The sequence below is a fragment of the Callithrix jacchus genome, chromosome 10 (assembly GCF_049354715.1).
Source record: "Callithrix jacchus isolate 240 chromosome 10, calJac240_pri, whole genome shotgun sequence".
Lineage (NCBI taxonomy): Eukaryota > Metazoa > Chordata > Mammalia > Primates > Cebidae > Callithrix > Callithrix jacchus.
Window position 1 is genome coordinate 22,680,114 of NC_133511.1, and position 26,080 is coordinate 22,706,193.

Consider the following 26,080-nt stretch of genomic DNA (forward strand, 5'->3'; position numbering starts at 1 on the left):
GCGCCCCCAGCCAGCGCGGGCGGGAGGGGGCGGAAGGAGGAGGAGGAAAAGGGGTGGGCAAACTGGGAACCAACCAATGACAGCAGCACTTGCCGGGATCTCAGCCCGCGCAGAACAGGGGGAGGAATCGCGCGGGGCCTGAAGGGAGGGGTTCGGGCGCGGGAGCTGGGGAGGAGAAGACGGAAGTGGAACGAGGACAAAATGGCTGCGAAGGTTGTTGCTCCCCTCCCCCACCCATATCCTCATTTCTTCTTTCCCAGCCCCCACCTCCGTGTTCCAGACGGTCTTCTAAGAGCCCCCAGGTTTCTCTAACCCGTATCTCGCAGCGTGGCTTTGGGCAAGGGCTGACCCCGAGGGGCTGCGGCGAAGGTTCCGGCTTCAGGGTGCTGGTAGGACAGCTCGCTCAGGGGCACCCAGGATTGGGGTTGGAGGAAGCTGCTAGGCCGCCGCGGGGTGGGGCGCGTTAGTTCGGCAGCCCCCCCATCTCAGCACCCTCATTTCGCTACGGCAGCTGTTGGGAGGCAGACCCCGACGCACAGGTTTAAAAGGGCCCGGCTTCTCAGAACCCCCAGGGTGGGGTCCTGTCTGGTTCCTCCGCGGAAGAAAAGGCGAACCCGCTTTGAGCCCGGACCCCTGGGCCCCTTCCCACCTCGGCCGAGAACAGATTCCGTTTTTTGGCTCAGTCCTTCCCCCACCAGTTCAAGCTTCACATTTCTCCGTTGTTTATAAAATAAACAGACTTAGAAGGTGGCGCGTGTGTTCTCGGTTAGCTGAACCAGGCATGAGGAATCATAGGTTCCAGTAGCCGTGCGTCCTTGATTTGGACTTTCTGAGCGTTTGTATTTTCAGTATCATGAGGTAATACCTTTCCTGCTTTGACTTTCATCAAAAATTAAACTACAGAACATGCAGACGCCTTGAAAACGTGACTGAACTGGTGCACAAAACAATGGTGCCTAGAATTTTAAATTGTGCGATCTTGTGCATGGCCGAGGGCATTGGAGGCCTTGTCGTTCTAAGTGCCTGTCTCAGGTACCTTGAACACTCTGTGTCCTTTCAAACAAGCATGGTAGCTATTATTCCTGTTTAGTAGATAAGTAGGCACGGATGGGGAAAAGATTTTTTAAGGCTACGCTAAAAGAACTTTTAGTAGCAAGGCTGGAATTAGAAGGCCTCTAGACTGCGAAGAAGGCTGTCAGAAGAGCGAGGACACCTTGTCCTTGGCAAAGCCAGTAAAGACTAGAGACAGACTCAAACATGGGAAAAAATTTTTTTTTGGGGAGGAAAGTTGACTTAGAGTTCATGGAGATATATTCTTAGCTTCTCCCCAACTCCCAAGAATTTTATACAAGGCTTTTACTACATACAAAATGCTTTCATTTGTCATCTAATCATCAACACTGTCCTCTAAGGTGTGTATTATTCACCCCCATATTAGGAGAAATACGAGGCTCAGAGATGTCATTTGTGGGAAGATAAGCAGCTGGGAAAGCTAGAATCAAACCTAGCTTTTTTTTTGGTTCAAGATTTTTTTTTTTTAAATTATCTTTTTTGTTATGCAATACTGTAATTTCCTTCCTGGAGATAGATTCAATTCTAGAAAGAGGAAGATGTGTGCTGTGAGCTACTCTTTCAGTTTCCTTTGCTATCCGGAACCTTCCCTGCAGCTCCTCCCTCCCCGTCCCGCATCCCCTACGATAACTGCTGGAAACGGTATCCGAATCTTTGTTTTCACACCCCAGAGCCCAAGGTTTAACAGGCACATATTTTAAGCTACACCCTGTGCTGTATTTTGCATTTTTGTAATTATTTTAATCATTGAACTGGTGGAAAATAGAATTGGAGCTCACAACCACTTGTTTGGGTGATCCCATCCAATAGCAGTGATTAAACAAATAACCTCTGTTTCTAGTTATTCTCAAAACGTGTTCTGGGACTTGGGCTATGTCTTATTAAATGGAATGATTTAGAGTTTATATATTTAAAAGTCAGAATATGATGAAGGTCCTGTCTCCACCACTCTAAACGCACAGGGTTTCAAATGACACATTTAGTTAAGATGTAAAATTAAAGTTTAGGTGAATGAGAGTGCAGTGGAGTCTAGAGCTTAGGATTTCTGACTGGATAAAAGGATAATGATTCAACATTTTTGTGTGTCTACCACATGCCAACCCTACCTTATTTAATTCTCACCATAAATTTAAGTGGTAGCAACTATTATGATTGTCATTTTGTAAATGAGGAAACTAAGGCACTGACAGGTTAAAATATTATCTCCAGCCACAAAGACATATTGTGAAACTTGGAATTCATTCAAGATTGTCTACAATAAAACACCTGCTTTCTGCTCTCTGAAGTAACCAACAGTGGTGTAAAGGTAAACTCACAGTAAAATGAAGATTAGATTGTATACATTCTTGCTATATCATTATTGGTAATTATTGAAAGAAGAGTAGGTTGGGCATGGTGGCTCATGCCTAATCCAGCAGTTTGGGAAGCTGAGGCGGGCGGATCACCTGAGGTCAAGAGTTCCAGATCAGCCTGGCCAGCATGGTGAAACCCTGTCTACAAAAATTAGCTGGGCATGATGGCGGGTGCCTGTAATCCCAGCTACTTGGGAGGCTGAGGCAGGAGAATTGCCTGAACCTGGGAGGCAGAATTTGCAGTGAGCCAAGATGGCGCCATTGCACTCTAGCCTGGGCAACAAGACTTTGTCTCAAAAAAAAAAAAGAAAAAGAAATAAGAGTATTAGGGTGCTAAGGTGCTGTTTTTGTTTTGAGACGGAGTTTTGCTCTTGTCGCCCAGGCTGGAGTGCAGTGGCACAAACTTGGGTCACTGGAACCTCTGCCTTCTGGGTTCAAGCAATTTTCCTGTCTCAGCTCCCCCTCACCCCACCCAATTTTTGTATTTTAGTAGAGACGGGGTTTCACCAAGTTGGCCAGGCTGGTCTCGGACTCCGGGCCTCAGGTGATCCACTCACCTCGGCCTCACGAAGTGTTGGGATTACAGGCTTGAGCCACTGCACCTGGCCTTTTTTTTTTTTTTTTTTGGTTGGTTGTTTTTTATGTGGAGTCTTACTCTGTCATCCAGGCTGGAGTGCAGTGGTTGAATCTCTGCTCACTGCAGCCTCCACCTCCTGGGTTCAAGAGATTCTCCTGCCTCAGCCTCCCAAGAACATGGGAGTATTACAGGTCCGTGCTACCATGTTCAGCTAATTTTTGTATTTTTAGTAGAGATGGAGTTTCACCATGTTGATCAGGCTGATCTCGAACTCCTGGCCTCAAGTGATATGCCTGCCTCAGCCTCCCAAAGTTCTGGGATTATAGACATGAACCACCACGCCGGCCTCAGTTTATGAAGAAATTAAGTTTTCTGGTTTCAGTTGCTTCCGTTGAAAAGTCTCGACCAGCTTAGGCAATATAGTGAGACCCTCATCTCTAAAACAATGAGATGGGAGGATCGCTTGAGTTCAGGAGGTAGAGGCTGCAGTGAGCCATGATTGTGCCACTGTACTTTAGCCTGAGAGACAGAGTGAAACCCTGTCTCAAAAAACAAAAAAATGAAAAAGCTTAAGGTTTAGAATTGAATTTGATTATTTGTATTAGGATTATGTGGTGTAATGTTACTAAATATGCATCTTTTAAAAATTAGTAGTAAAGGATAGTAAATTTATGTTCCCTTGCTTCAAAACCTCAGATATTAAAATATATTAAAAGACTAAAAGATACAATATATGTATTCCCTGATGGCCCAAATACTTGAGTATATGTGCTGCATTGCATCAGGGAAATTTGAAACTGGAATGATGCAAGCTGTTATTAATATTTTGATTTCTAACTTCAGCTATGTATAAATTATTGCAACTTGAGAATAGCATACTTATCTTTTTTCTGCATTATGCTTTGCTTTCCTAACCAGATTATATACTTTAGAACAGTCTCAGGCCTATCGTAATATATTTTTGGTAGTAGAGCCTTTGCCATTGATGTTTTATTCAATGCTTTATGTAGGGCACCATGCTAAGCATTTGATGTATATTCTCTTACATGACCCTCACAACTATTTTAGGCAGATCATATTGTCCCCATTTTCAGATAAAGAAATTGAGGCTCAAATGGGTCTTGGTTAAGATTCCTAGCTGACCTTGAAGCTTTCAAAATCGTATTTTATTCCACAGCTTATGCTTCTAACACAGGCTAGATTGCTTTCTACTTTCAAACTCTTAAAGTCATATTGTTTAGCCCCTGCACTGTGAAGAGGAGATGCTCTATAAAATATGCTCTTGGCCAGGCACTGTAATCCCAGTACTTTGGGAGGCCACGGTTGGCAGATGGCTTGAGCCCAGGAGTTCAAGGCCAACCTGGGCAACATAAGGAGACCCCATCTCTACGAAAAAATATAAAAATTAGCTGGGCATGGTGGTGTGTGCCTGTAGTCCCAGGTACTCAGGAGGCTGAGGTGGGAGGATGCTTGAGTCTGAGAAGCTGAGGCTGCAGTGAGCTGTGATTGTGCCCCTGTGCTCCAGCCTGGGCAACAGAGTGAGAACCTGTCTCTTAAAAAAAAAGTGCTCCTAGGCCGGGTGTGGTGGCTCATGCCTGTAATCCAAGCACTTTGGAGGCCAAGGCGGGCGGATCACCTGAGGTAAGGAGTTCAAGAACAGCCTGACCAATGTGGTGAAACCCCGTCTTATTAAAAAAAAAAATAATAATAATAAAGGAAAAAAAGTGCTCTTTGTTAACGTTTTAAAGTTGAAATTTTTATCAGAGCAGCTTCATTTTTAAGAAATTTTTTTGAACCAAATTCTTTCTCACAAAGAGAGTAAAGGAAAAAAAGATTTTTTTTTTTTTGAATCAGAGATGGGGTCTTACTGTGTTGCCCAGGCTGGTCTTGAATTCCTGGACTCTAGAGATCCTGCTTTGGCCTCCCGAAGCTGGGCTTACAAGCAGGAGCCATTGTGCCTGGCCCTAATTTTTAAATTGTTTTACTAATTGAAATTTTTGTCAGAGCTGCTTGCAAGTAGCCAAACTCACTGTTTTCCTTTTTTATGGCTTAATTTTCCATCCAGGAGTGGTAACAAAAACAAGATATAAAAAATGATAGGCCAGGCGCCACTGTGCCTGTAATCTCAGCACTGTTATCTCAGCACTTTGGGAAGCTGAGGCGGGCGGATCACCTGAGGTTGAGAGTTCGAGACCAGCCTGACCACATGGAGAAACCCTGTCTCTACTAAAAATACAAAATTAGCCGGGCATGGTGGCACATGCCTGTAATCCCAGCTACTTGGGAGGCTGAGGCAGGAGAATTGTTTGAACCTGGGAGGCAGAGGTTTTGGTGAGCCAAGATTGCGCCATTGCACTCGAGCCTGGGCAACAAAAGTGAAACTTCGTCTTCAAAAAAAATGACAGAGGCCTCATGTGGCGGCTCACACCTGTAATCCCAGCATTTTGGGAGGCCAAGGTGGATGGATCACCTGAGGTTGGGAGTTCAAGACCAGCCTGGCCATCATGGAGAAACCATGTCTCTTAAAAAAAAAAATGACAGAGAGAGGCTGGGCTCAGAGGCTCACACCTGTAATCCCAGCCCTTTGGGAGGGGGAGGCTAAGGTGGGCTAATCACTTGAGGTCAGGAGTTTGAGACCAGTATGGCCAACGCAGTGAAAGCCCATCTTTACTAAAAATAAATTAGCTAGGTGTGGTGGCATGTGCCCGTGGTCCTAGCTACTTGGGAGGCTGAGGCAGGAGAATCACTTGAACCTGGGAGGTGGAGGTTGTGGTGAGCTGAGATGATGCTTCTGTACTCCAAACTGGGTGACAGAGGAAGACTCCATCTCAAAAAAAAAAAAGAGCAAATCATAAACATAATTACTTCTGAACATGGGGGTCCTTGAACTCTATAATTTTCTTCCTTTTTTTTTTTTTGAGATGGATTCTGGATCTGTTGCTCAGGCTGGAGTACAGTGGCGTCATCTCGGCTCACCGCAACCACAGCCTCCCGTGTTCAAGCGATTTGCCTGCCTCAGCTTCCTGAGTAGATGGAACTACAGGCATGTGCCACCACATCCGGGTAATTTTTATATTTTTGGTAGAGGTGGGGTTTCACCATGTTGGCCAGGCTGGTCTTGAACTCCTGATCTCCAGTGATCCGCTCTCCTCGACCTCCCAAAGTGCTGGGATTACAGGCGTGAGCCACCACACCCGGCCTACATTTTAAATAAATTGTTATGACTATATCATCTTTGAAGAATCAACTATACCTATTATTTCTAGTTTCAAGGCACCTTATCTTTTTGCCTCTCATGAGATTGAACAGATTTAATCTTGATGTGCTCAAGATACCCTGTGCTTAACATTAAACAAAAATTACATGATCTAAGCCCATTAACAAAGACAAATCAGGCAATAATAAAGTTGGGAATTGTATCCTATTTTGCAGAACAAGGGAAAACTAAAGGATTTAGACTTGTGTGAGTGAGCTAATTGTGTCCCAAGTATGGTGAAAAGCTTTAGGGCAAGGAAGAAAGCAAAGAGAACAGCCTATAGTTTAGGGTAAAGGTTTGAGGATTTCAGGAGGGAGGATGGTGATTAATTAGGATCTGTCAGTTCTGATAGAATAGACTAACAGTGACTGGGTTTAAATCCTGGCTCAACTACTGACTTAGCCTCTTTGAGCCTTACATTTCTCACTTGTAGAATGATAATGCATATATTTCCTTACAGGATTAATGTGAGTATGAAATTGAGACAAAGTGTATAATGTGCTTAGTGTGACTGGCACACAATAATGGCTCAGTAAGTGTTGATTATTACTGTTATTGCTGTTGATTTACAATGACCTCTGTGAAGTGTGTTTTTTTGTTTTGTTTTTGTTTTTTAGTAGAGACAAGGCTTCACCATGTTGGCCAGGCTAGTCTTGAACTTCTGACCTCAGATCCACCCGCCTTGGCCTCCCAAAGTGCTGGATTACAGGTGTAAGCCACCGCGCCCAGCCCTCTGTGAAGTTTTTCCGGATGTATTTGAATCTCTTAGTGTATACTTTTCAGATTTATTTGAACCCCTTAGTGTGTGCTTCTCTGTTGGCATTTCACCTAGGCACTTGCTCAGTAATTATTATTTTGTTAATTTTGATAGAGCCCTTAAGGATAGCAGCTCTCTTGGTATCCCCTGTGCAACTTATACCTAGCATCTTGACTTGTGAGAGAAAAAAATACTTGGTAAATTTGTGACTGAAATTGATAAACAGTAGATCATATTCAGTCTGAGTTCTTTTGTTCTTCTGTTGGCAGCAAGTTGATAAATTTCCAGTCCCGGTTACATGAGCTTCAACTTCTACAGTATCACTTTTACTGGTTTATTTTTTAATTGCTGATACAGATGCATCCATAATAAATATTTGGTTTTTGTGATGATCAAACACAGTCCCAATTACAAGGCAACTTAGAAGTTAGAAACAGAAATATAAACAGCTTAACACCAAAAGGAAGCAAAACTATATAGGTCTTTTTGCAACAGCAGTTCTGAAATTGTTTGTATACATTGTAACAACAAAGATACCAACTTCCTTATTTCACAAATTTAAGTTTGGCTTATATATTTTATTGACATGGTTACTCAACTTTCACATCATTCCATCTGCATCTTCCTCTCATAAACATTTTTCTTCTGCTTTTTAGTTGTTTTCTCCATTTTTTTGTTTCCTATTTCAAAATCAAATTTATTTTACTTGCAAAGTCAGTGAAATATGGTTTGGAACCAGTAGGGTCTCTGACTTAAGCCCAGAACCTGTCAAAGAGAAGTGCAGTATCATTGCTAAGAAGACTTGAAGAGCTTTTCTCTCAGAATCTTCAATTCCTTTGAATTTCTCAGCTCTTAGTATAATCTGTTTTATGTGTTTGTGGTAGACTTCCGTTATGGATAGATTTCCAAAATAATTTGAGTAGTCAACTGGTATTTTAGCATTCTGGTAACTAACATGTTTAAAAATCTAAGCCTTTTTTTCATGCAAAGGAGACTTATTCTTGTTTTCAAAAGCATAGGCAGGAAACCTTAGGTTCAAAGGTAGCGAATAATGATAAGAGCAAATTGCTAGTGATGATACAACTGTAGCCTCCATAGTGCATTTGTTTGGCTCAGGTACTCCAGAAATGAGAGTTCTCAGAATTACATAGCAGAAGTGATATGTTGCCTGGATACCATACTACCAGAGGAATAAAAATGTAGTCAGAGTAAGGGATTTTATATTTTACAATGAGACAGTGTTAGTATAAGAAGCATTCCAAATATGCTAGTCCTCTTAAACTCATAGCAGACATTTTTTAAGTTAATTTCTTACTTTTTTTTTTTTTTTTTAAGACGGAGTTTCGCTCGTTACCCTGGCTGGAGTGCAATGGCGCGATCTGGGCTCACCGCAACCTCCGCCTCCTGGGTTCAGGCAGTTCTCTTGCCTCAGCTTCCTGAGTAGCTGGGATTACAGGCATGCGCCACCATGCCCAGCACATTTTTTGTATTTTTAGTACAGATGGGGTTTCACCATGTTGACCAGGATGGTCTCGATCTCTTGACCTTGTTTGTGATCCACCCACCTCGGCCTCCCAAAGTGCTGGGATTACAGGCTTGAGCCACCGGGACCAGCCAAGTTAATTTCTTAATGTCTCCTATTTCTCACCTTTTTTAGAGGAAGGCAATACTCAGGTTAAAACTTTCACCCAAGAATAAACTCCTGTGGACATTACAAGAATTTTGTGTTTTTTTTTTCGCACTATGTGAAGACATGATTGTGAGAATTAAATATAGGAGTGAAAAACCAGAGAAATGGGACAAAATCCCAGATTAGCCTTTCCTCTTTAAGCATCAGCTTCCTGTTTTAGAAACATGCTTTCATCACCACATTCAGCATTTTTTTCTTTCCTCTAACCTGCTGTTATTTTAAAAAGTATTCTGAGCTGGGTGCATTGGCTCACACCTGTAATCCTAGCACTTTGGGAGGCCGAGGTGGGTGGGTCACCTGACAAGAGTTTGAGACCATGCTGGCCAACATAGTGAAACCCCATCTACTAAAAATATAAACATTAGCCGGGCATGGTGGTGTGCGCCTGTAATTCCAGCTACTAGGGAGGCTGAGGAAGGAGAATCACTTGAACCTGGGAGGTGGAGGTTGCAATGAGTTGAGATCTTGCCACTGCACTCCAGCCTGCATGATGAGAGTGAGACTCTATCTCAAAAAAAAAAAAAAAGAAAAGTGTCCTGGGCCAGGTGCAGTGGCTTATGCCCGTAATCCCAGCATTTTGGGAGCCTGAGGGTAGATGGTTCACTTGAGGTCAGGAGTTCGAGACCAGCCTGGCAAACATGGAGAAACCCTGTCTCTACCCAAACTACAAAAGTTAGCTGGGTGTGGTTGTGGGCATCTGTTATCCTAGCTACTTGGAAGGCCTAGGAATGAGAATTCTTGAACCTGGGAGACAGAGGCTGCAATGAGCTGAGATGATACCATCATACTTCAGCCTGGACGACAGAGCAAGACTCTGTCTCAAAAAAAAAAATTTTTTTTTTCTGCTCTCCCAGTGGTGATCAGTTGACATTTGTGCTAGGGTTCTTGAAGGGCTGATTCAGGTCCAACATTTGTGCTATAGGTATCAAGAGTAGTCAAAACTATTAAAAAGGCAAGTTATTATATTGGAGGCTACTGTTTTCTTTATTTCTCAAACATTCCATTCATCAGCTCTTAAGCAGCTATCCTAGTGAATTCTTTTTGCTAATTCTTTCCAAGATGCTGACAAACTGTTAGCAGGCACTAGCTCAACCCTCTCCTGCCACCCACTAATTATTCTCATCTCTTCACTAAATGTTAGTTCCCTTTTCTTTCACTCCAGAGCTAGACCTCTGGAGGCTGAGGCTGGGAAAGTACTGAATTTCTCTTATTTTTCACTTCATAGGAGGGAATGATTATGGCATATACTTGCAGTGCCATTAGAAGCATTGACAATCCCTGATCTTTTTTGATAATTTAAGGCTTAGAATCATCAGAAGTTCCAGGTTCACATCCTTCGAAAATGGACGAAATGGAGGAAATTCCAAGTGTAGTACAATACCGAGCTTCCTTTAATCCTTCATTGATATTGTTTCCTTTTTTTGAGATGGAGTCTCGCTCTGTCACCCAGGCTGGAGTGCAGTGGCACAATCTTGGCTTACTACAACCTCTGCCTACTGGGTTCAAGCAATTTTCCTAGAGGTGCCTGCCACCACGCCCGGCTACCTTCTTTGTCATACTAAGAGAAAACTGATCTAATCTTCCTTTCTAGTCCAGCCAGTCTTGTAATTCTGGTTTCACATGTTCTCCGAAAGGAGAGACTATAATGAGATGGTGGGTAATCTTTCAGCATTCCTAGATCCCTTTTTCTCTAGAAGAATTCTAAGGACGTTGATAAATGTTATGTAGTAAGTATTTTCTCCTTCCAGAGATATCCAACAGGAAAGTCCTTAGAGGCATCTGCTTTTGAGGGAAAATCCACAGTTCCTCCATTATATACTTCTTATGTTTGTCGGCAATCTTCATAACATCATGAAGATGGAAAGCTTTCCATAATCCTTTGTCACACTTTTTTTTTCCTTTCATAGTTATTTTGGGCTCAATACAAGTAGTGAGATTAGTGCAAAGTGGGAGAAACGCATTCACTCTTCTCCATCTCCCACTATTACAACTCCCCTTGAAATTAATATCCAAACATTATGACAAATAAACTTAAGTCAGAATAGAAGACACATATTTCCTTTTTTGTAGTTTCTTAGAAGTGGTTAGCTCAGTACACGGTGCAGACCGGTGTAATAAGGCTGTGGGTTTTGCTTGACTGTGAATGATTGCAGTAATCCAATAGGTTTGCAGAAATGCATAGAAAATTTACAAACAACATCCCATTTCCTCTTGAAAATGGCAAATCAAAGCAATGATACAAAATATCCCACATGAAAAGTTTTAGGTGTATTCACTTCACCTTTCCCCAACCTTCTCACCATAGGTCCTGGTCAACAAATAGATTTGGACTCCTGCTTTCCCTTATTTTGGTCTAAAGGCACAGTGAGATGCCTTTTTGGAGATGAATCAGCTTACATCCTTTTGCTTGTTTGGTGTCCTATAAGGAAAGTGCTCATTTGAATGTCTTCTGTGCAGTACTCAATGCTACTTAAATGACCTCTCATCTGGTTTGAGGGGGTTGTGTGGCTGGTGACTGAGCTCCAATGACTAGAAGAGTCCAAAGACCCTGACTCCTAGGAAAGTGTGGGAGTCAAGTCCATTCTAATTTAGACCGTTTGGAAGGCTCTACTCTGGCTGGGGATCATGCTGGGTGTGGTTTCTGCTTTGGTCAGAGTAGCATGGTGGACTTTCTTTGGTTCAGTACCTCTCACCTCTGGCCCTACTAGGCTGTATGCCTGGGTGGCCAGCCCTGGCTGGGGTGCCGCGTCAGTTGACAATGTCCGCTGGCTGCGTGAGGCACTATTTGCTGTGGAGCGAGTAGAGGAAGAACCAGAGTGTGAGCTCCGAGAGCCTGAGGAAGAGGAGCTGGGTTTCACAAGGCGGGCTTTTGGAGCTTCAGCATCTTCTCTGAAGAGAAAAAAACAGCAGAGATAAACTTTAATACTGGCAGGTCTGTGATTGCTTCCACTATGGTTGCTTCCTTTTGAGGTTTCCCAATACATTCCTCAAGCTGTAAACCTCAGATAATATCATCGGGAAGGCAACCATTTAGGGACATAGGTACTTTCTTGTTTCTTAAGACTTAATGCTTGGCTCATGCAAATGTATATTTTGTTAGCACACTGGTCACCTCTATTATACTGGGAGGATAGAATCTTATAATTGAAATGGTCTAGATAGCACTCCCCCTGATTTAGAGTTTGTCTGCATAAACCCTTTCATGACCCATAGGCTATGCCCATTCTTCATTGTATGCCTGTTATGAGTAGAAGTCAATCAGAAGTAATGTAAGTTGAACTGTTTTATGTACATACATGCTTTTTTTTTGTTTGTTTTGAGACAGAGTCTCGCTCTTCCGCCCAGGCTGGAGTGTAGTGGCGTGATCTCGGCTCACTTCAACAACCTCCGCCTCCTGGGTTCAAGAGATTCTCCTGCTTTGGAGAAGCTTGAACCCAGGAGGCGGAGGTTGCAGTGAGCCGAGATTGTGCCACTGCACTCCATCCTGGCGCCTGGCGACAGAACGAGACTCTGTCTTAAAGAAAAACAAAAAAACAAAAAAGATTCTCCTGCCTCAGCCTCCTGAGTAGCTGGGACTACAGGCATGCGCTACCATCCCTGGCTTTTTTTTCACTTTTATAGAGATGGAGTCTAACTGTGTTGACCAGGCAGCTTTCAAACTCCTGGCCTCAAGCAATCCTCCCACCTCAGCCTCCCAAAGTGCTAAGATAACAGGCATGTGCTACCACATCCTGCCTAAATTTAACTTTTAAGTGTTTACTGAAGATAAAATAGTTTCACAATAAAGTCCAGGTAGACTACACCCTCTGTCCTTAGGCTGGAACTTCCTATCTACCAGGATATTCCTTTTAACAGATTTATTATTAGGACAAAACTGGGAACATTTATGTTGACTGGTCACTATAGTGCTGGCCCTAAAACAGAGGCCCAGTAACAGTAGGGATTTGAGAGGCTTACCGAATTTCATTAGGTCTCTCTTCTTCCTCATATCTCTCTTTGTCTTTCCTTTGGATTAGCAGCCACACCAAGAGGACAATCAGCACGGCTCCAGCCACTATGCCTGTCACTGCTCCCACAACCATGCCGATGCTTTGTACATCTATTTTCTCAGAAGCAAAAAGCACAAGTAAAACCAAACATAAGCTAGGAAATACATGAACTCAAAAACATAAGTTTTGGACAGGATGTGTATTTCCAGGTCTTTATCTGTCTTCCTGAGCAGTAGTGCATTACCCTCTCCTTATTGTATGACTAACCCTCTTGCTATATTTGCAGTTCTAGTTTCTGAATCACAGACTTCACCAGCAAGTGGCCAGGTATTAGTGAATAAGTCTGGGTGGGTTCAGATGATAAAACTGGGCTGGGAGAGTAATCATATCATGTGTGAAGATTTGTTAGCCTTAATAGGATAACATTTGGGCATTCCTCTGGCTCTGCTGACTTTCCTGTTTTAACAGCTCCCTTCTCCCAAATTAAAAAAAAAAAAAATTTGGCCAGGCACAGTGCCTTATGCTTGTAATCCTAACACGTTGGGAGGCTGACGTAGGTGGATCACTTGAGGTCTGGAGTTCAAGACCAGCCTGGCTGACATGGGGAACCTCATCCCTAATAAAAACACAAAAATTATCCGGACATGGTGGCGCATGCCTGTAATCCCAGCTACTTGGGAGGCTGAGGCATGAGAATTGCTTGAACCTAGGAGGCAGAGGTTGTAGTGAGCTGAGATCACGCCACTTCATTCCAGCCTGGGTGACGGAGCAAGACTGTCTCCAAAAAAAAAAATTTCATTTGAGTAGAATGAAAATTGATTTTTAAAAAAGGAATATAACCTATAATTTTAGACTCTGTGGAATTTGACAGTGGATCCTAGAAATTTAGAAGTTAGGTAAATACGATTTACAGTTTAGTAATACATGCTCTTTCATATACCAAATATTTAAGTGCCTACCCTGAGACAGGCACAGTTGTACGCACTGTTGAAGATAGGCAAGTTTTCTGCTTTTGTTGAGTTTACATTCCAGAAGAGAAAAACATAAACAAGTAAAGGTAATTTCAGATAATGGATAAATTCTATGAAGGCAAAATTGGAGGAGTGAATTTTAGAGGGGTAATGGAGGGATACCACTTAAATTTGCGTGATCAAGACTTTGAGGAGGTGACATTTCAGTTGAGGCATACATGATATAAAGGATGATCTTGTGATTATCTAGCAACAGAGCATTCCAGGCAGAAGGAATAGCAAGTGTAATTAATGTGAGTGTGTCTGGAGCATAGTGAGCAAGGGAGAGTAGAGGGAGATGAGTTCACAGAGATGGAAAGGGACCAGCCCACATAGGCCATGGCAAGGATTTTAATGTGAGAGCAATAAAAGAGTAACAATCCAAATTATATCTGAGACAGTGTACCATGCTGCTCTTGGGAAAACAACTTGTGGAGGGGTAGGAAAGAAAGCAGGCACCCTGCTTAGGAAGCTTATAATAGTGCAGGCTAGAGATGATGATGGATTAGGCTAGGATGAAAGTAATGTATATAGAAACAAGTACATGGATATTGCCTATATTTTGGAAGTATAATCAACAGAATTTGCTATTCTTTTTTTTTTTTTTTTGGAGACAGTTTCCCTCTTGTCGTTCAGGCTAGAGTGCAATGGCATGGTCTCAGCTTACTGCAACCTTCGCCTCCTGGGTCTCAGCTTCCTGAGCAGCTGGGATTATAGGCATGTGCCACTGCCCCTGACTAATTATTCTATTTTTAGTAGAGACTGGGTTTCACAATGTTGACCAGGTTTCTCAAACTCCTGACCTCAGGTGATTGATCCACCCACCCTCCTAGGCCTCCCAAAGTGCTGGGATTTCAGGCGTGAGCCGCTGCACCCAGCTTATTTATTCTTATAAAAAGGAAATGATACAAAATTTTGTTATTTAATGAAATTGGACTTTGGATAGTTAAGGTCTCAAAGGACTGGAGTTATTTTACCTGAGTAATTTCAGTTAGAGAATGCTGTTTCCCCCACTGCATCAGCTCCAGCACACATAATTTAGATGAATTGTCTATTAATAGAAATTTAGGTTGCTTTCAGTTTTTCACAGTTGAAAATAATATATCATGCTGGGCACGGTGGCTGCCGCCTGTAATCCCAGCACTTTGGGAGGCTGAGGCGGGTGGATCATGAGTTCAGGAGATCAAGACCATCCTGGCTAACATGGTGAAATCCCCTCTGTACTAAAAATACAAAAATTAGCCAGGCGTGGTGGCATGTGCCTGTAGTTCCAGCTACTTGGGAGGCTGAGGCAGGAGAATCGCTTGAACCTGGGAGGCAGAGGTTGTAGTGAGCTTGAGATCACGCCACTGCATTCCAGCCTGGGCGACAGAGTGAGATTCCATCTCAAAGAAAAAAAAAAAAAAAAACAAAAAAACAAAATAGAAGAAAAGAATATATTTTCAGGTGCTGTGGCTCATGCCTATAATTCCAACACTTTGGGAGACTGAGGTGGGTTGATCACTTGAGGCTAGGAGTTTGAGACCAGCCTGGCCAACATGGAGAGACCCTGTCTCTACTAAAAATACAAAAATTAGCTGTGTGTGGTGTGCGGGTTTGTAATCCCAACTCTCAGAAGGCTGAGGCAGGGGAAGTGCTTGAACCCAGGAGGCAGAGATTGCAGTGAGCCAAGATAGCACCATTGCACTCCAGCCTGGGCAACAAGAGCAAAACTCTGTCACAATCTCAAAAAAAGAAAAAGAAAAATTAGTAATATATCATTATTTTTCATATCTATTTGGACCCTTGGGGCATGTCTCTAAAATATAAATTCATAGAAATGTTGCAGGATAAAATGGAATGTACTTTTGCATCTGGAATTAAACGAATGACTAATTGTATAGTTATACAGTGAAATACTTAAAACAATGAAAATTGACATACTATAGCTATAAGCAACAATAATGATGAATCTCAGAAATACAATATGGAATGAAAGAAACCAGACATAATGGGATTATTCCGTTTTGAGACAGGAAAAGTAATCCGTAAAGTTAGAAACCTGGATTATGGAGAGGTAGCAAGAGAAACAGATTTTTTTTTTTTTTTTTTTTTTTGAGCCAGAGTCTCGCTCTGTTGCCCAGGCTGGAGTACAGTGGCACAGTCTTGGCTCACTGCAACTGCCGCATCCCAGGTTCAAATGATTCTCCTGCCTCAGCCTCCCACGTAGCTAGGATTACAGGCACACCCCATCATGCCCGGCTAAGTTTTGTATTTTTAGTAGAGCTAGGGTTTCACCATGTTGGCCAGGCTAGTCTCAAACTCCTGACCTCAGGTGATCTGCCCAGCTCAGCCTCCCAGAGTGCTGGGGTTATAGGCATGAGCCACTGTGCCTGGCCAGAAACAGGTTCTTAATCATGATACTGGTTACATAGGTATCTTCACTTTTGAAAATCTATCAAGTTGTACATTTGACCCTTCTTCTTTTTTTTTTTTTTTTTGTTTTATTCTTTTTTTTTTTTTAAATTCTAGGGAGCTACTCCTAGTATCTTGCTAGACTTTTTTTTTTTTGAAAGAAAAAAAAGGAGAGGAAGAAAGAGGAAGAAAAAGAGGGAGAGAGAACAGGAATATTGCTTTATTCTAAAAATGGGTATTAATAATGGCCAATCAATATTTTGTGTATTTAAAGTGGAAAATGTATATTTTGTGTATTTAAAGTGGAGAGCTCTATAAATATTAAGTTTACTTGTTCTGGATCTGTGTTCAAGTCCTGGATATCTTTATTAATTTTCTGTCTCATTGAGTCTAAATCTCTTTATGGGTCGTACGTATCTGGGTGTTAGGATCGTTAGCTCTTATTGTTGCATTGATCCTTTTAACACTATATCTTTGTTGCTTTGAAATCCATTCCATCAAATGCGAGAATGGCGACTCCTGCTTTTTGTTTATATATTTATTTTTGCTCTCCATTTGGTTGGCAAATCCCTCTCCAACCCTCTGTCTTGAGTCTTCGTGTATCCTTGGATATGAAATGGGTCTAGATGCAGCATACCATTAGGTTTTGGCTGTATCCTTCAATTGGGGGATTTAGTCGATTTAAATTTAGGGTTACTGCCATTTGATGTTAACTGGTTATTTTATCCATTCGTTGATGTAAATTCTTCTTTATGTTGATGCTCTTTACTTTTTGGTATATTTTTAGAAAGGCTCATACTGGTTGTTCCTCTCTATGTGTAATGCTTCTTTCAGAAGTTCTTGTAAAGCAGGCCTGGTGGTAATAAAATCTCTGAGTACTTGCTTGTTCATAAAAGACTTTATTTTTCCTTCAATTGTGAAGCTTAGTTTGGCAGGATATGAAATTCTGGGCTGAAAGTTCTGTTCTTTAAGTATGTTGAATATTGGCCCCCACTCTCTTCTGGCTTGGAGGGTTTCTGCTGAGAGATCTGCTGTAAGTCTAATAGGCTTCCCTTTGTGGGTAACCTGACCTTTCTCTCTGGTTGCCCTTAGTATTTTCTCCTTTGTTTCAACCCTGGTGAATCTAACGATTATGTGCCTTGGAGTTGCTCTTCTTGAGGAATATCTTTGTGGTGTTCTCTGTATTACCTGGGGTTGAATAGTGTCCTGCTTTGCTAGATTCGGAAAGTTTTCCTGGATAATATCCTGAAGAATATCTTCCAGCTTGGATTCGTTTTCTCCATCACATTCAGGTATACCTATCAAACGTAGATTGGGTCTTTTCACATAGTCCCATATTTCTTGGAGACTTTGCTCATTCCTTTTTATCCTTTTTTCTTTATTGTCTTCTCGTTTTATTTCATTAAGTAGGTCTTCAACCTCTGATATCCTTTCTTCTGCTTGATCCATTCTGCTATTCAAACTTGTGCATATTTCACTAAGTTTTCATGTTGTATTTTTCAACTCCGTTAGTTCATTTATATTCCTCTCTATATTTTCTATTCTTTTCAGCATTTTGTCAAACCTTTTTTCAAAGTTCTTAGTTTCTTTACATTGGGTTAGAACAAGTTCTTTTAACTCCAGGAAGTTTCTTATCATCCACCTTCTGAAGCCTACTTCAGATAATGGAACACAGTCCTTTTCCATCAGGGCTTGTTCCATTGCTGATGAGGAACTGCAATCCCCTGTAGAGGGAGAGGGGTTCTGATTTTCGGTATTCTCGGCCTTTTTAGGCTGGTTTTTTCCCTTTATTATAAATTTATCCATCTGTCATCTTTACAATTACTGCCTTTCTAATTAGGTTTCTGAGTGGACGCCCAGTTTATTGATTCCCAGTGCTGGGATTCAAGCAACCCACTGCGCTGGCCAAAACAGCAGCGATAAGACTGATGGTGCTCTTCTGCCCAGGAATCTCCAGTCTGGCTTCCTTCTTGAGTCCTTAACAAGCGGCTCTGCCTTCCCGGAGCTCCAAACACCAGTCAGTAGGGGAACCAGCCCCGTTTACTGTGCATGAAGAGCTGCCGCGCTGAGGCGCCAGCAAAACCGCTGCACCGGTCACAAGAGTCGCGCTGGCGACCCGTGGGGCTCCTCCACTGGAAATCTTCTGGTCCGTGAGCGACGAAAATTCGTCTGAAAATGTGGCGTCCTCTTGTTCTCTGCGCTTTCACTGGGAGCTACAATTCCGAACTGTTAGCGATCAGCCATCTTGGATCTCTCTCTCTTTTTTTTTTTTTTTTGAGAAGGAGTTTCTCTCTTGTTACCCAGGCTGGAGTGCAATGGCGTGATCTCAGCTCACTGCAACATCCGCCTCCTGGGTTCAGGCAATTCTGTCTCAGCCTCCTGAGTAGCTGGGATTATACGCACACGCCACCGTGCCCAGCTAATTTTTTTTTTTTTATTTTTAGTAGAGACGGGGTTTCACCATGTTGACCAGGATGGTCTATGGTCTCTTGACTTCGTGATCCACCCGCCTCGGCCTCCCAAAGTGCTGGGATTACAGGCGTGAGCCACCGCGCCCAGCCTTTTTTTTTTTTTTTAATTTTTTTGAAAAATTCCTGACATTACAGAACTAAACTGAAATGTATTAATATTCCACTCTTACATTTCCATGACAAACAGAAAAATTCATGAGCCAAAAAAAAAACAAAACAAAAACCAGGGAGAAGCTTATAAAACTAAATATGGATCTCAGCATCAACAGCTGAACAGAGAAAGGAATTAAAATGCTTTAATTAAAAAATCACGAGTGGATGATAAAGTGTGTTGAAACTGAAAATTTACAAACTATTTAAAACCTGGAATTGCTGACTGTTCAGAAACTACACAGATGGATCATGGGTGGTGGTGAAGAGCAGAAAGGGATTATGGATGAATCTGAATCTGCATTGTTCTAGCTGCTCCCCATGCCACCTGTCTCTGAGGAAAGCCTGACATTGATTAGATATTGAGCCAGGCTAATGCTGGCAGCAGATCCAGTGATGGTAACCTGCCTATCAGTAGATCCTTCCACTGGGTTCGCAGTTTTGATCTGCGTCCCAGACATCTGATGGATCTCATTGATTTTGGTGCCCTGATGCCCGATTCTGCAGCCAATCAAATCGTTTGGAATGGTGAGTTCATGAGAAGTAGTCTGAGCAGATGCATCCAAACCTGCCCAATAGCCTTTCAACTCTGGAGAGCTGGATTCAATGCCACTGAATCTCGTGTTGCCATGCGTCATGGGAAAATGAGACTGTTGCATTGCCAACTGGTGCAGCTTGGTCAAATCTGGCTGTGGAATGGCATACTGTCCTTGAATGGTATAGGCCTCTAGAGGTGGTCCCTCCAGGTCAGGGTTGAGGCACATGGACGGGGTGGTGTGGGGAAAGCTCACACTGTCGCTGCCTGTGCTGTACCTGTCCTGACCACCTGCAAAGATGACCGGAGAGCTGGACGGCTTGGGCCGGTGCGGGATGGTCACGCCCTTCGAGGGGGGACCTCCAACATGACCACGCAGATCTGTTTGACACACTCGATGGATTGCAGAATGCCAGCAATAGTGATGGCCCGCTCAGTTGAGTTGGGTAACATATCCCCTGCCACCTGGACCTGAGCCCCTGTACTCTCTCGTATTTCTTTGATCTTGCAACCACCTTTTCCAATGAGAGAGCCACACTGACTAGCAGGAACCACCAGCCTCAGGGTGACCGGGGGTCTATTGGCAGCTGTGCTATTGGTCATAGAGCTGCTTATGTCCTCTTCCTGTTTGTCAATGATCATAGCAAAGGCTTTCAAGATGGCATTAGTTGGTCCAGCCAAAGTGATAATTCTCTCAGGACAATTCTTTTCTGAGATGTTGTTAGGTGCACCACTCTCTCTGTGCATCTTCTTAACTGATTCTCCTTTCCAATGATACTGCCAACTTCCTTTCCATGCATAAGTAGCAGGATGGTGAGAGTGACATTTAATCCACCTTCAATCACACCGGTGTCCATGTCGAGCAGTGTTCTGTGGAGCTGGACTCTGGGGAGTGGTCAAGTCTTTGGTCACTGGTGTGGGGTGAAAGCCAAAAACTGCAGGCGGGAGGTGACTGAGGGGAAAAGGGGAGCGGGGGTGGGAAGGGGAAGGGTGGGAGGCCAGGGGTGGAACAATAGGGGCGGGCGGGAAGGCGAGGGGTGCCCCGCGGGTGGGCGGAGGAGGAAGGGGGAAAGAGACCCCGGGGTGGGTGGAGGGCGGGCGGGAGAGGGCGCAGGCTGCGGCTGCTCCGGCAGCTGCCTCTGCTGGTCTGGGAGGGGGACGGGGCGGAGCAGCCTGCTTTCAACCCCATGCACCCTTTGACCCCAGAAGCGCTAACCGCCCCCCCTTTCTTTTTTTTTTTTTGCCACAGCCAGAAAAATTTATAGAAACATAGATACATTAAGCTTTAAAACAATCAACTCTCAAACAAAAGAGGAAAGAGCCTTTGATCCCGGAGTCCACATGGAATGAATTTTATACGTGTCTGAAAGTCACATAAGGAGCACTTAAAAACCACCCGAAATGGAAATCCGACAGCCCCCCTGCCTGTGAGGGCTCCCATGCCTGCCAGCGTGAGGACACGGCTGACCCCCACTGGACACTCACATGCCGGGAGCCACCATAGCTCAGGGTGACTGGCAGCGCCCAGCTCAGTGACCGAGACAGATGTCTGTTCACACCTGGCGGGGTGTGGGGGATCCAGCTCCAAATCTGATGACGTGAAGGGAACTTGGGAGGGGTCTGAGCAACGTCCAAAGGGATTTTGGCAACACAGAAGATGCAATGTCTACGAATTCCGCCAGATGCTTCCAAAAACACTGACAATTCAAGGTGCACTTGCCCCAAGGGTGGGTGGCCTTCAGTCCGCGTGGGGTGTCCGCGTGGCCTCCTCATAGGACTCCCCGAACTCATTGACTCTGCGTTTGTCCATAGGATAAGGCCACCGCTGGTACAGGTAGACCAGAAACATCATGTTGTCCCGGAAGCAGGCCAGCTGGTAAGACGTGGGCATGGTGATGATGAAGGCAAACATGTCATCACTGAAGGTGTTGAAAGCTTTGTAGGTTAAGGCCTTCCATGGCAGATGTGCCACCGACTTCAACTTGTAGTTCACAAAGAGCTGGGGCAGCATGGAGAGGAAACCAAAGGCATAGACCCCTGCAGAAAGACAGCCCGCACTCACAGGCGTGGAGGGCCGGGCGTTGACAAAACTGTTGATTAACTAGGAGTACCAGCTTATACTTGATGTTCAGGAGTGAATACACAGCACCCCCGATGCAGAGAGGGTACAGCAGGTAGGACAAGTATTTCATGGCCTGAGTATCGTACTCCTTGGTTTTCCTCTCAGACTCACTGTAAGTGGCAAACTGAAACTCGGGCCTCAGGCCTCTTCAAACAACAGTCATCTTCAATGCCCTTTTCACTTTACACAGCTCGATGGTGGCTCTGTTGCCGGCCGGCACCAGCACCAGCTGGCTCGTCTGCTCATCCAGCAGGAACAGGAAAATGACCACGGTGCTGAAGCAGCGTCAGAGCACTGCGTTGGTGGACATGCCAATCATGCTCTTCTTTTTCTTCCAGAAATTGATGTCATTTTTAAAGGCCAGGAAATCAAAGAGAAGATGCAATGCTGCGACAAAGAAGGTCAGCGCCAGGAAGTACAAATTGGTATCTACAATAATTTATTTCACTTCACTGGCATCTTTCTCTGAAAACCCGAACTGCTGCAGGCAGTATATGGAGTCCTGCATGTGGATCCAGAAGTGCAGTCGCCCCAGCGAGACCTTATCGTAGGACACCGTGAGAGGCAGCTCGGTGGTGGAGCGGTTTATGACCATCAGGTCCTTGACGTGGTTGCAGAGCTGGTTGATAAATAGGATGGGGAGGTAATGCACGGTCTTCCCGAGCTGGATCATCTTCATGTACCGATGCACGTCAGCAGGCAGGGAGGACCCGTCGAAGACGAAGTTGTCTGCCATCAGCTTCAGTGCTAGCCGTGGTCTCCAGTGGGACACCAGTTCATCCAGGGTACTCGCTGGCTTCTTTTTATTTTATTTTATTTATTATTATTATTATTTTGTACCACTCCTAGTGGAATAAAGTGATTCTTTTTTTTTTTTTTTTTTCCAGAGGAATGTATTGAGTAGAGGTGAGGAACTAGAAGGTTGAAAAGTAAAAAAAGGAGAGAAGGAGAGGAAGAAAGAGGAAGAAAAAGAGGGAGAGAGAACAGGAATATTGCTTCATTCTAAATATGGGTATTAATAATGGCCGATCAATATTTTGTGTATTTAAAATGGAGAACTCTATAAATATTTTATTCAGTTTACTTGTTCTGGATCTGAGTTGAAGTCCTGGATATCCTTATTAATTTTCTGTCTCGTTGAGTCTAAATCTCATTATGGGTCTTAAGTATCTGGGTGTTAAGATCTGTTATTGTTGCATTGATCCTTTTACCACTGTATCTTTGTTGCTTTGGAAATCTATTTTATCAAATGTAAGAATTGCAACTCTTGCTTTTTGTTTGTTTATTTTTGCTCTCCATTTGGTTGGTAAAATTTTCTCCAACCCTTTGAGTCTTTGTGTATCTTTGGATATACCGTTAGGTTTTGGCTGTATCTTTTGATTGGGGGATTTAGTCGATTTAAATTTAGGGTTACTGCCATTTGATGTTAACTGGCTATTTTATCCATTTGTTGATGTAAATTCTTCTTTATGTTGATGCTCTTTACTTTTTGGTATATTTTTAGAAAGGCTCATACTGGTTGTTCCTTTCTATATATAATGCTTCTTTCAGAAGTTCTTGTAAAGCAGGCCTGGTGGTAATAAAATCTCTGAGTACTTGCTTGTTCATAAAAGATTTTATTTTTCCTTCAATTGTGAAGCTTAGTTTGGCAGGATATGAGATTCTAGGCTGAAAGTTCTGTTCTTTAAGTATGTTGAATATTGGCCCCCACTCTCTTCTGGCTTGGAGGGTTTCTGCTGAGAGATCTGCTATAAGTCTAATAGGCTTCCCTTTATGGGTAACCTGGCCTTTCTCTCTAGCTGCCCTTAGTATTTTCTCCTTCGTTTTGATCCTGGTGAATCTAACGATTATGTGCCTTGGGGTTGCTCTTCTTGAGGAATATCTTTGTGGTGTTCTTTCTCTGTATTACCTGGGGTTGAATAGTGTCCTGCTTTGCTAGATTGGGAAAATTTTCCTGGATAATATCCTGAAAAGTATTTTCCAGCTTGGATTCATTCTCTCCATCACATTCAGGTACACCAATCAAACGTAGATTGGGTCTTTTCACATAGTCCCATATTTCTTGGAGACTTTGCTCATTCCTTTTCATTCTTTTTTCTCTATTCTTGTCTTGTCGTTTTATTTCATTAAGTAGGTCTTCAACCTCTGATATCCTTTCTTCTGCTTGATCCATTCTGCTATTTAAACTTGTGCATATTTCACTAAGTTTTCATGTTGTATTTTTCAACTCCATTAGTTCATTTATATTCCTCTCTATATTTTCTATTCTTTTCAGCATTTTGTCAAACCTTTTTTCAAAGTTCTTAGTTTCTTTACATTGGGTTAAAACAAGTTCTTTTAATTCCAGGAAGTTTCTTATCCACCTTCTGAAGCCTACTTCAGATAATGGAACACAGTCCTTTTCCATCAGGGCTTGTTCCATTGCTGATGAGGAACTGCAATCCCCTGTAGAGGGAGAGGGGTTCTGATCTTGGGTATGCCTGGCCTTCTTAGGCTGGTTTTTTCCCTTTATTATAAATTTATCCATCTGTCATCTTTACAATTACTGCCTTTCTAATTAGGTTTCTGAGTCGATGTCCAATTTATTGATTCCCAGTGCTGGGATTCAAGCAACCCACTGCGCTGGCCAAAATAGCAGCGATAAGACTGATGGTGCTCTTCTGCCCAGGAATCTCCAGTCTGGCTTCCTTCTTGAGTCTGCAACAAGCGGCTCTGCCTTCCTGGAGCTCTAAACACCAGTCAGTAAGGGAACCAGTCCTGCTTACTCTGCATGAAGAGCTGCCGCACCAAGGAGCTGGCAAAACCGCTGCGCCGGCCACAAGAGTCACGCTGGCGACCTGTGGGGCTCCTCCACTAGAAATCTGCTGGTCCGTGAGCGACGAAAATTCGTCTGAAAGTGTGGCGTCCTCTCGTTCTCTGAGCTTTCACTGGGAGCTACAATCCTGAGCTGTTAGTGATCAGCCATCTTGGATCAGGCTCGCTGGCTTCTTCTCCACCTTGATCTGCTGTGCATCAGATTCCCCAGTGAGCAGGTTGATTTCTTTCAGCTTGGGGACCATGTAGGTGGTCAGAGGAATGACGAGGTGCACCTGCTTCCCATCGTGCCATGGCAGGATCCCAGCGTGATGGAGGAAGATGTAGGCATACAGCGTCCCGTTATTTCTTGTTTTCTTTGGTACAGAAACATTAACTGTCCTCTCAAATTTGGACTCCACATCGAAGTCTTCCACATTCAAGACCAGGTCGATGTTGTTCTCGGCACCCAGGTGGGACCGCGTTGTGGTGTACATGCTCAGCTGCAGCTTGTGCCGCCGCGCCAGGTAGGACTGGATGCAGTTGGCGTTGCCGGAGCACGGGCGGGTGTAGACGATGCCGTACAAGACCCAGCAGGCGTGCACCACGGAGACCACGAACACGCCCACCACCAGCTTGGTGAAGGAGCTGTGGCCGCTCCACATGGCCGCCCCGGGCCTACCGGCCTCTTGGCTTCCAGCCCCGGCCAGCCGCCCCCCCGTGCCCAGCCTGCTGCTCCTGCCGCTGCCGCTCACAGGACAGCCGCTGTGTGCCGCTAACTGCCGGCCACCCAGCATACTCCGGCCCCGCTCCGACCTGGCGCCTCGGGATTCACCGGCCTTGTTTGTATATGCCTTACTTTAAAGTATTTACCCCTCAGAAATCTATAGATAAAGCTAATTGTGCTACCAACTTAGTCAAAATGTAAAAGCATCTGTTTCCCCATAACCTTTCTAAAATGGTTTCTACAGTTTTTATGTTTGCTATACTGATAGCTTAAAATAAAAAGGGTGTTTTTATTTCCTCAACCTAAAGGGGAATAAAGGATTTTGGGGCATCTCTTTATTTATGTTTATTGACCATTTTTTATTTCTTTTCCTGAGAACTGCCTGTTATGTTTTTAAGAAAAAGTATCTTGGCTGGGCATGGAGGCTCATGCCTGTAATCCAAGCACTTTGGAGGTTAAGGCGGGCGGATCACCTGAGATTGGGAGTTCAAGACCAGCCTGACCAACATGGTGAAACCGCGTCTTATAAAAAAAAAAAAAAAAAGAAAGAAAAAGTATCTTCTGAAATACCACAGGGAAACAACAACAACGAAAGTATCTGATAACTTGGAAATAGACAAAAGAAGTACAGAGCTTGGCAATTTACAACTCTGAAAGGGCAACTTGTAGACCTCTGTCTAGTAGAGATGAAAATAATTGCTCTACCAGTTAAATGGATGACCCCAGGAATTATAGTCTGTGACTTTATAGCTCAATGTCTAATCCAGTAATCTGTTAATAATAATAGCTAACGTTACTGAACACCTACCATGTGTCAAACCGTTCCTAGGCTTGACTGGTGTTGGGTGATCTGCCTCTGAGATGGCTCATTCACATGTCTGTTGGCTGGAGGCCTTAGTTCCTCACTACATGGGCCTCTATATAAGGCTCTTAAAACAGATGGCTTCCCATAAAGTGAGTGATGTAAGAGAGTGGATCTGAGTGATCTGAGATCTAAGAAAGAGAGCTGCAGTGCTTTTGCAGATGCAACGTACCATCCCTTCTGCTGTATTATATTCATCAGAAGTGAGTCACTAAGTTTAGATCATACTGAAAGAGAGGAGACTGAAGGTGTACCTCTTTTTTTTAATTTTCTTGAGATGGAATTTTGCTCTTGTTGCCCAGACTAGAGTGCTGTGGTGCAATC

General features: G+C 43.5%; 1 protein-coding gene, 2 long non-coding RNA genes and 2 pseudogenes across 4 annotated transcripts in view; 2 read left to right on the top strand and 3 right to left on the bottom strand.

The window, feature by feature from the left end:
• The first annotated feature begins 147 nt into the window (after positions 1–147).
• Positions 148–25,232, top strand: LOC108593746 (uncharacterized). 2 transcript variants are annotated; one of them, XR_013523116.1, is made up of 3 exons: positions 148–213; positions 20,502–22,159; positions 22,262–25,232. It is a non-coding gene; the product is annotated as an uncharacterized LOC108593746 (long non-coding RNA). The 2 variants fall into 2 exon arrangements; XR_013523117.1 differs by having other exon boundaries at positions 23,936–25,232.
• LOC144578053 (uncharacterized) lies at positions 279–6,046 on the top strand. Its single transcript, XR_013523118.1, has 2 exons — positions 279–389; positions 5,922–6,046. It is a non-coding gene; the product is annotated as an uncharacterized LOC144578053 (long non-coding RNA).
• The window catches only part of CLMP (CXADR like cell adhesion molecule), a 135,411-nt gene continuing 119,072 nt past the window's right edge, over positions 9,742–26,080 (bottom strand). Inside the window, exons 6-7 of the mRNA XM_003734128.7 lie at positions 12,661–12,802; positions 9,742–11,592 (exon numbers count right to left, since the gene is read on the bottom strand). Coding sequence (XP_003734176.1) covers positions 11,292–11,592; positions 12,661–12,802 — 443 coding nt within the window. The 3' untranslated portion in view covers positions 9,742–11,291. The remainder of the gene's footprint in view (positions 11,593–12,660; positions 12,803–26,080) is intronic.
• On the bottom strand, positions 18,838–20,226 carry LOC100391375 (poly(rC)-binding protein 2 pseudogene; annotated as a pseudogene).
• LOC103796061 (lipid scramblase CLPTM1L-like) lies at positions 20,886–25,007 on the bottom strand (annotated as a pseudogene).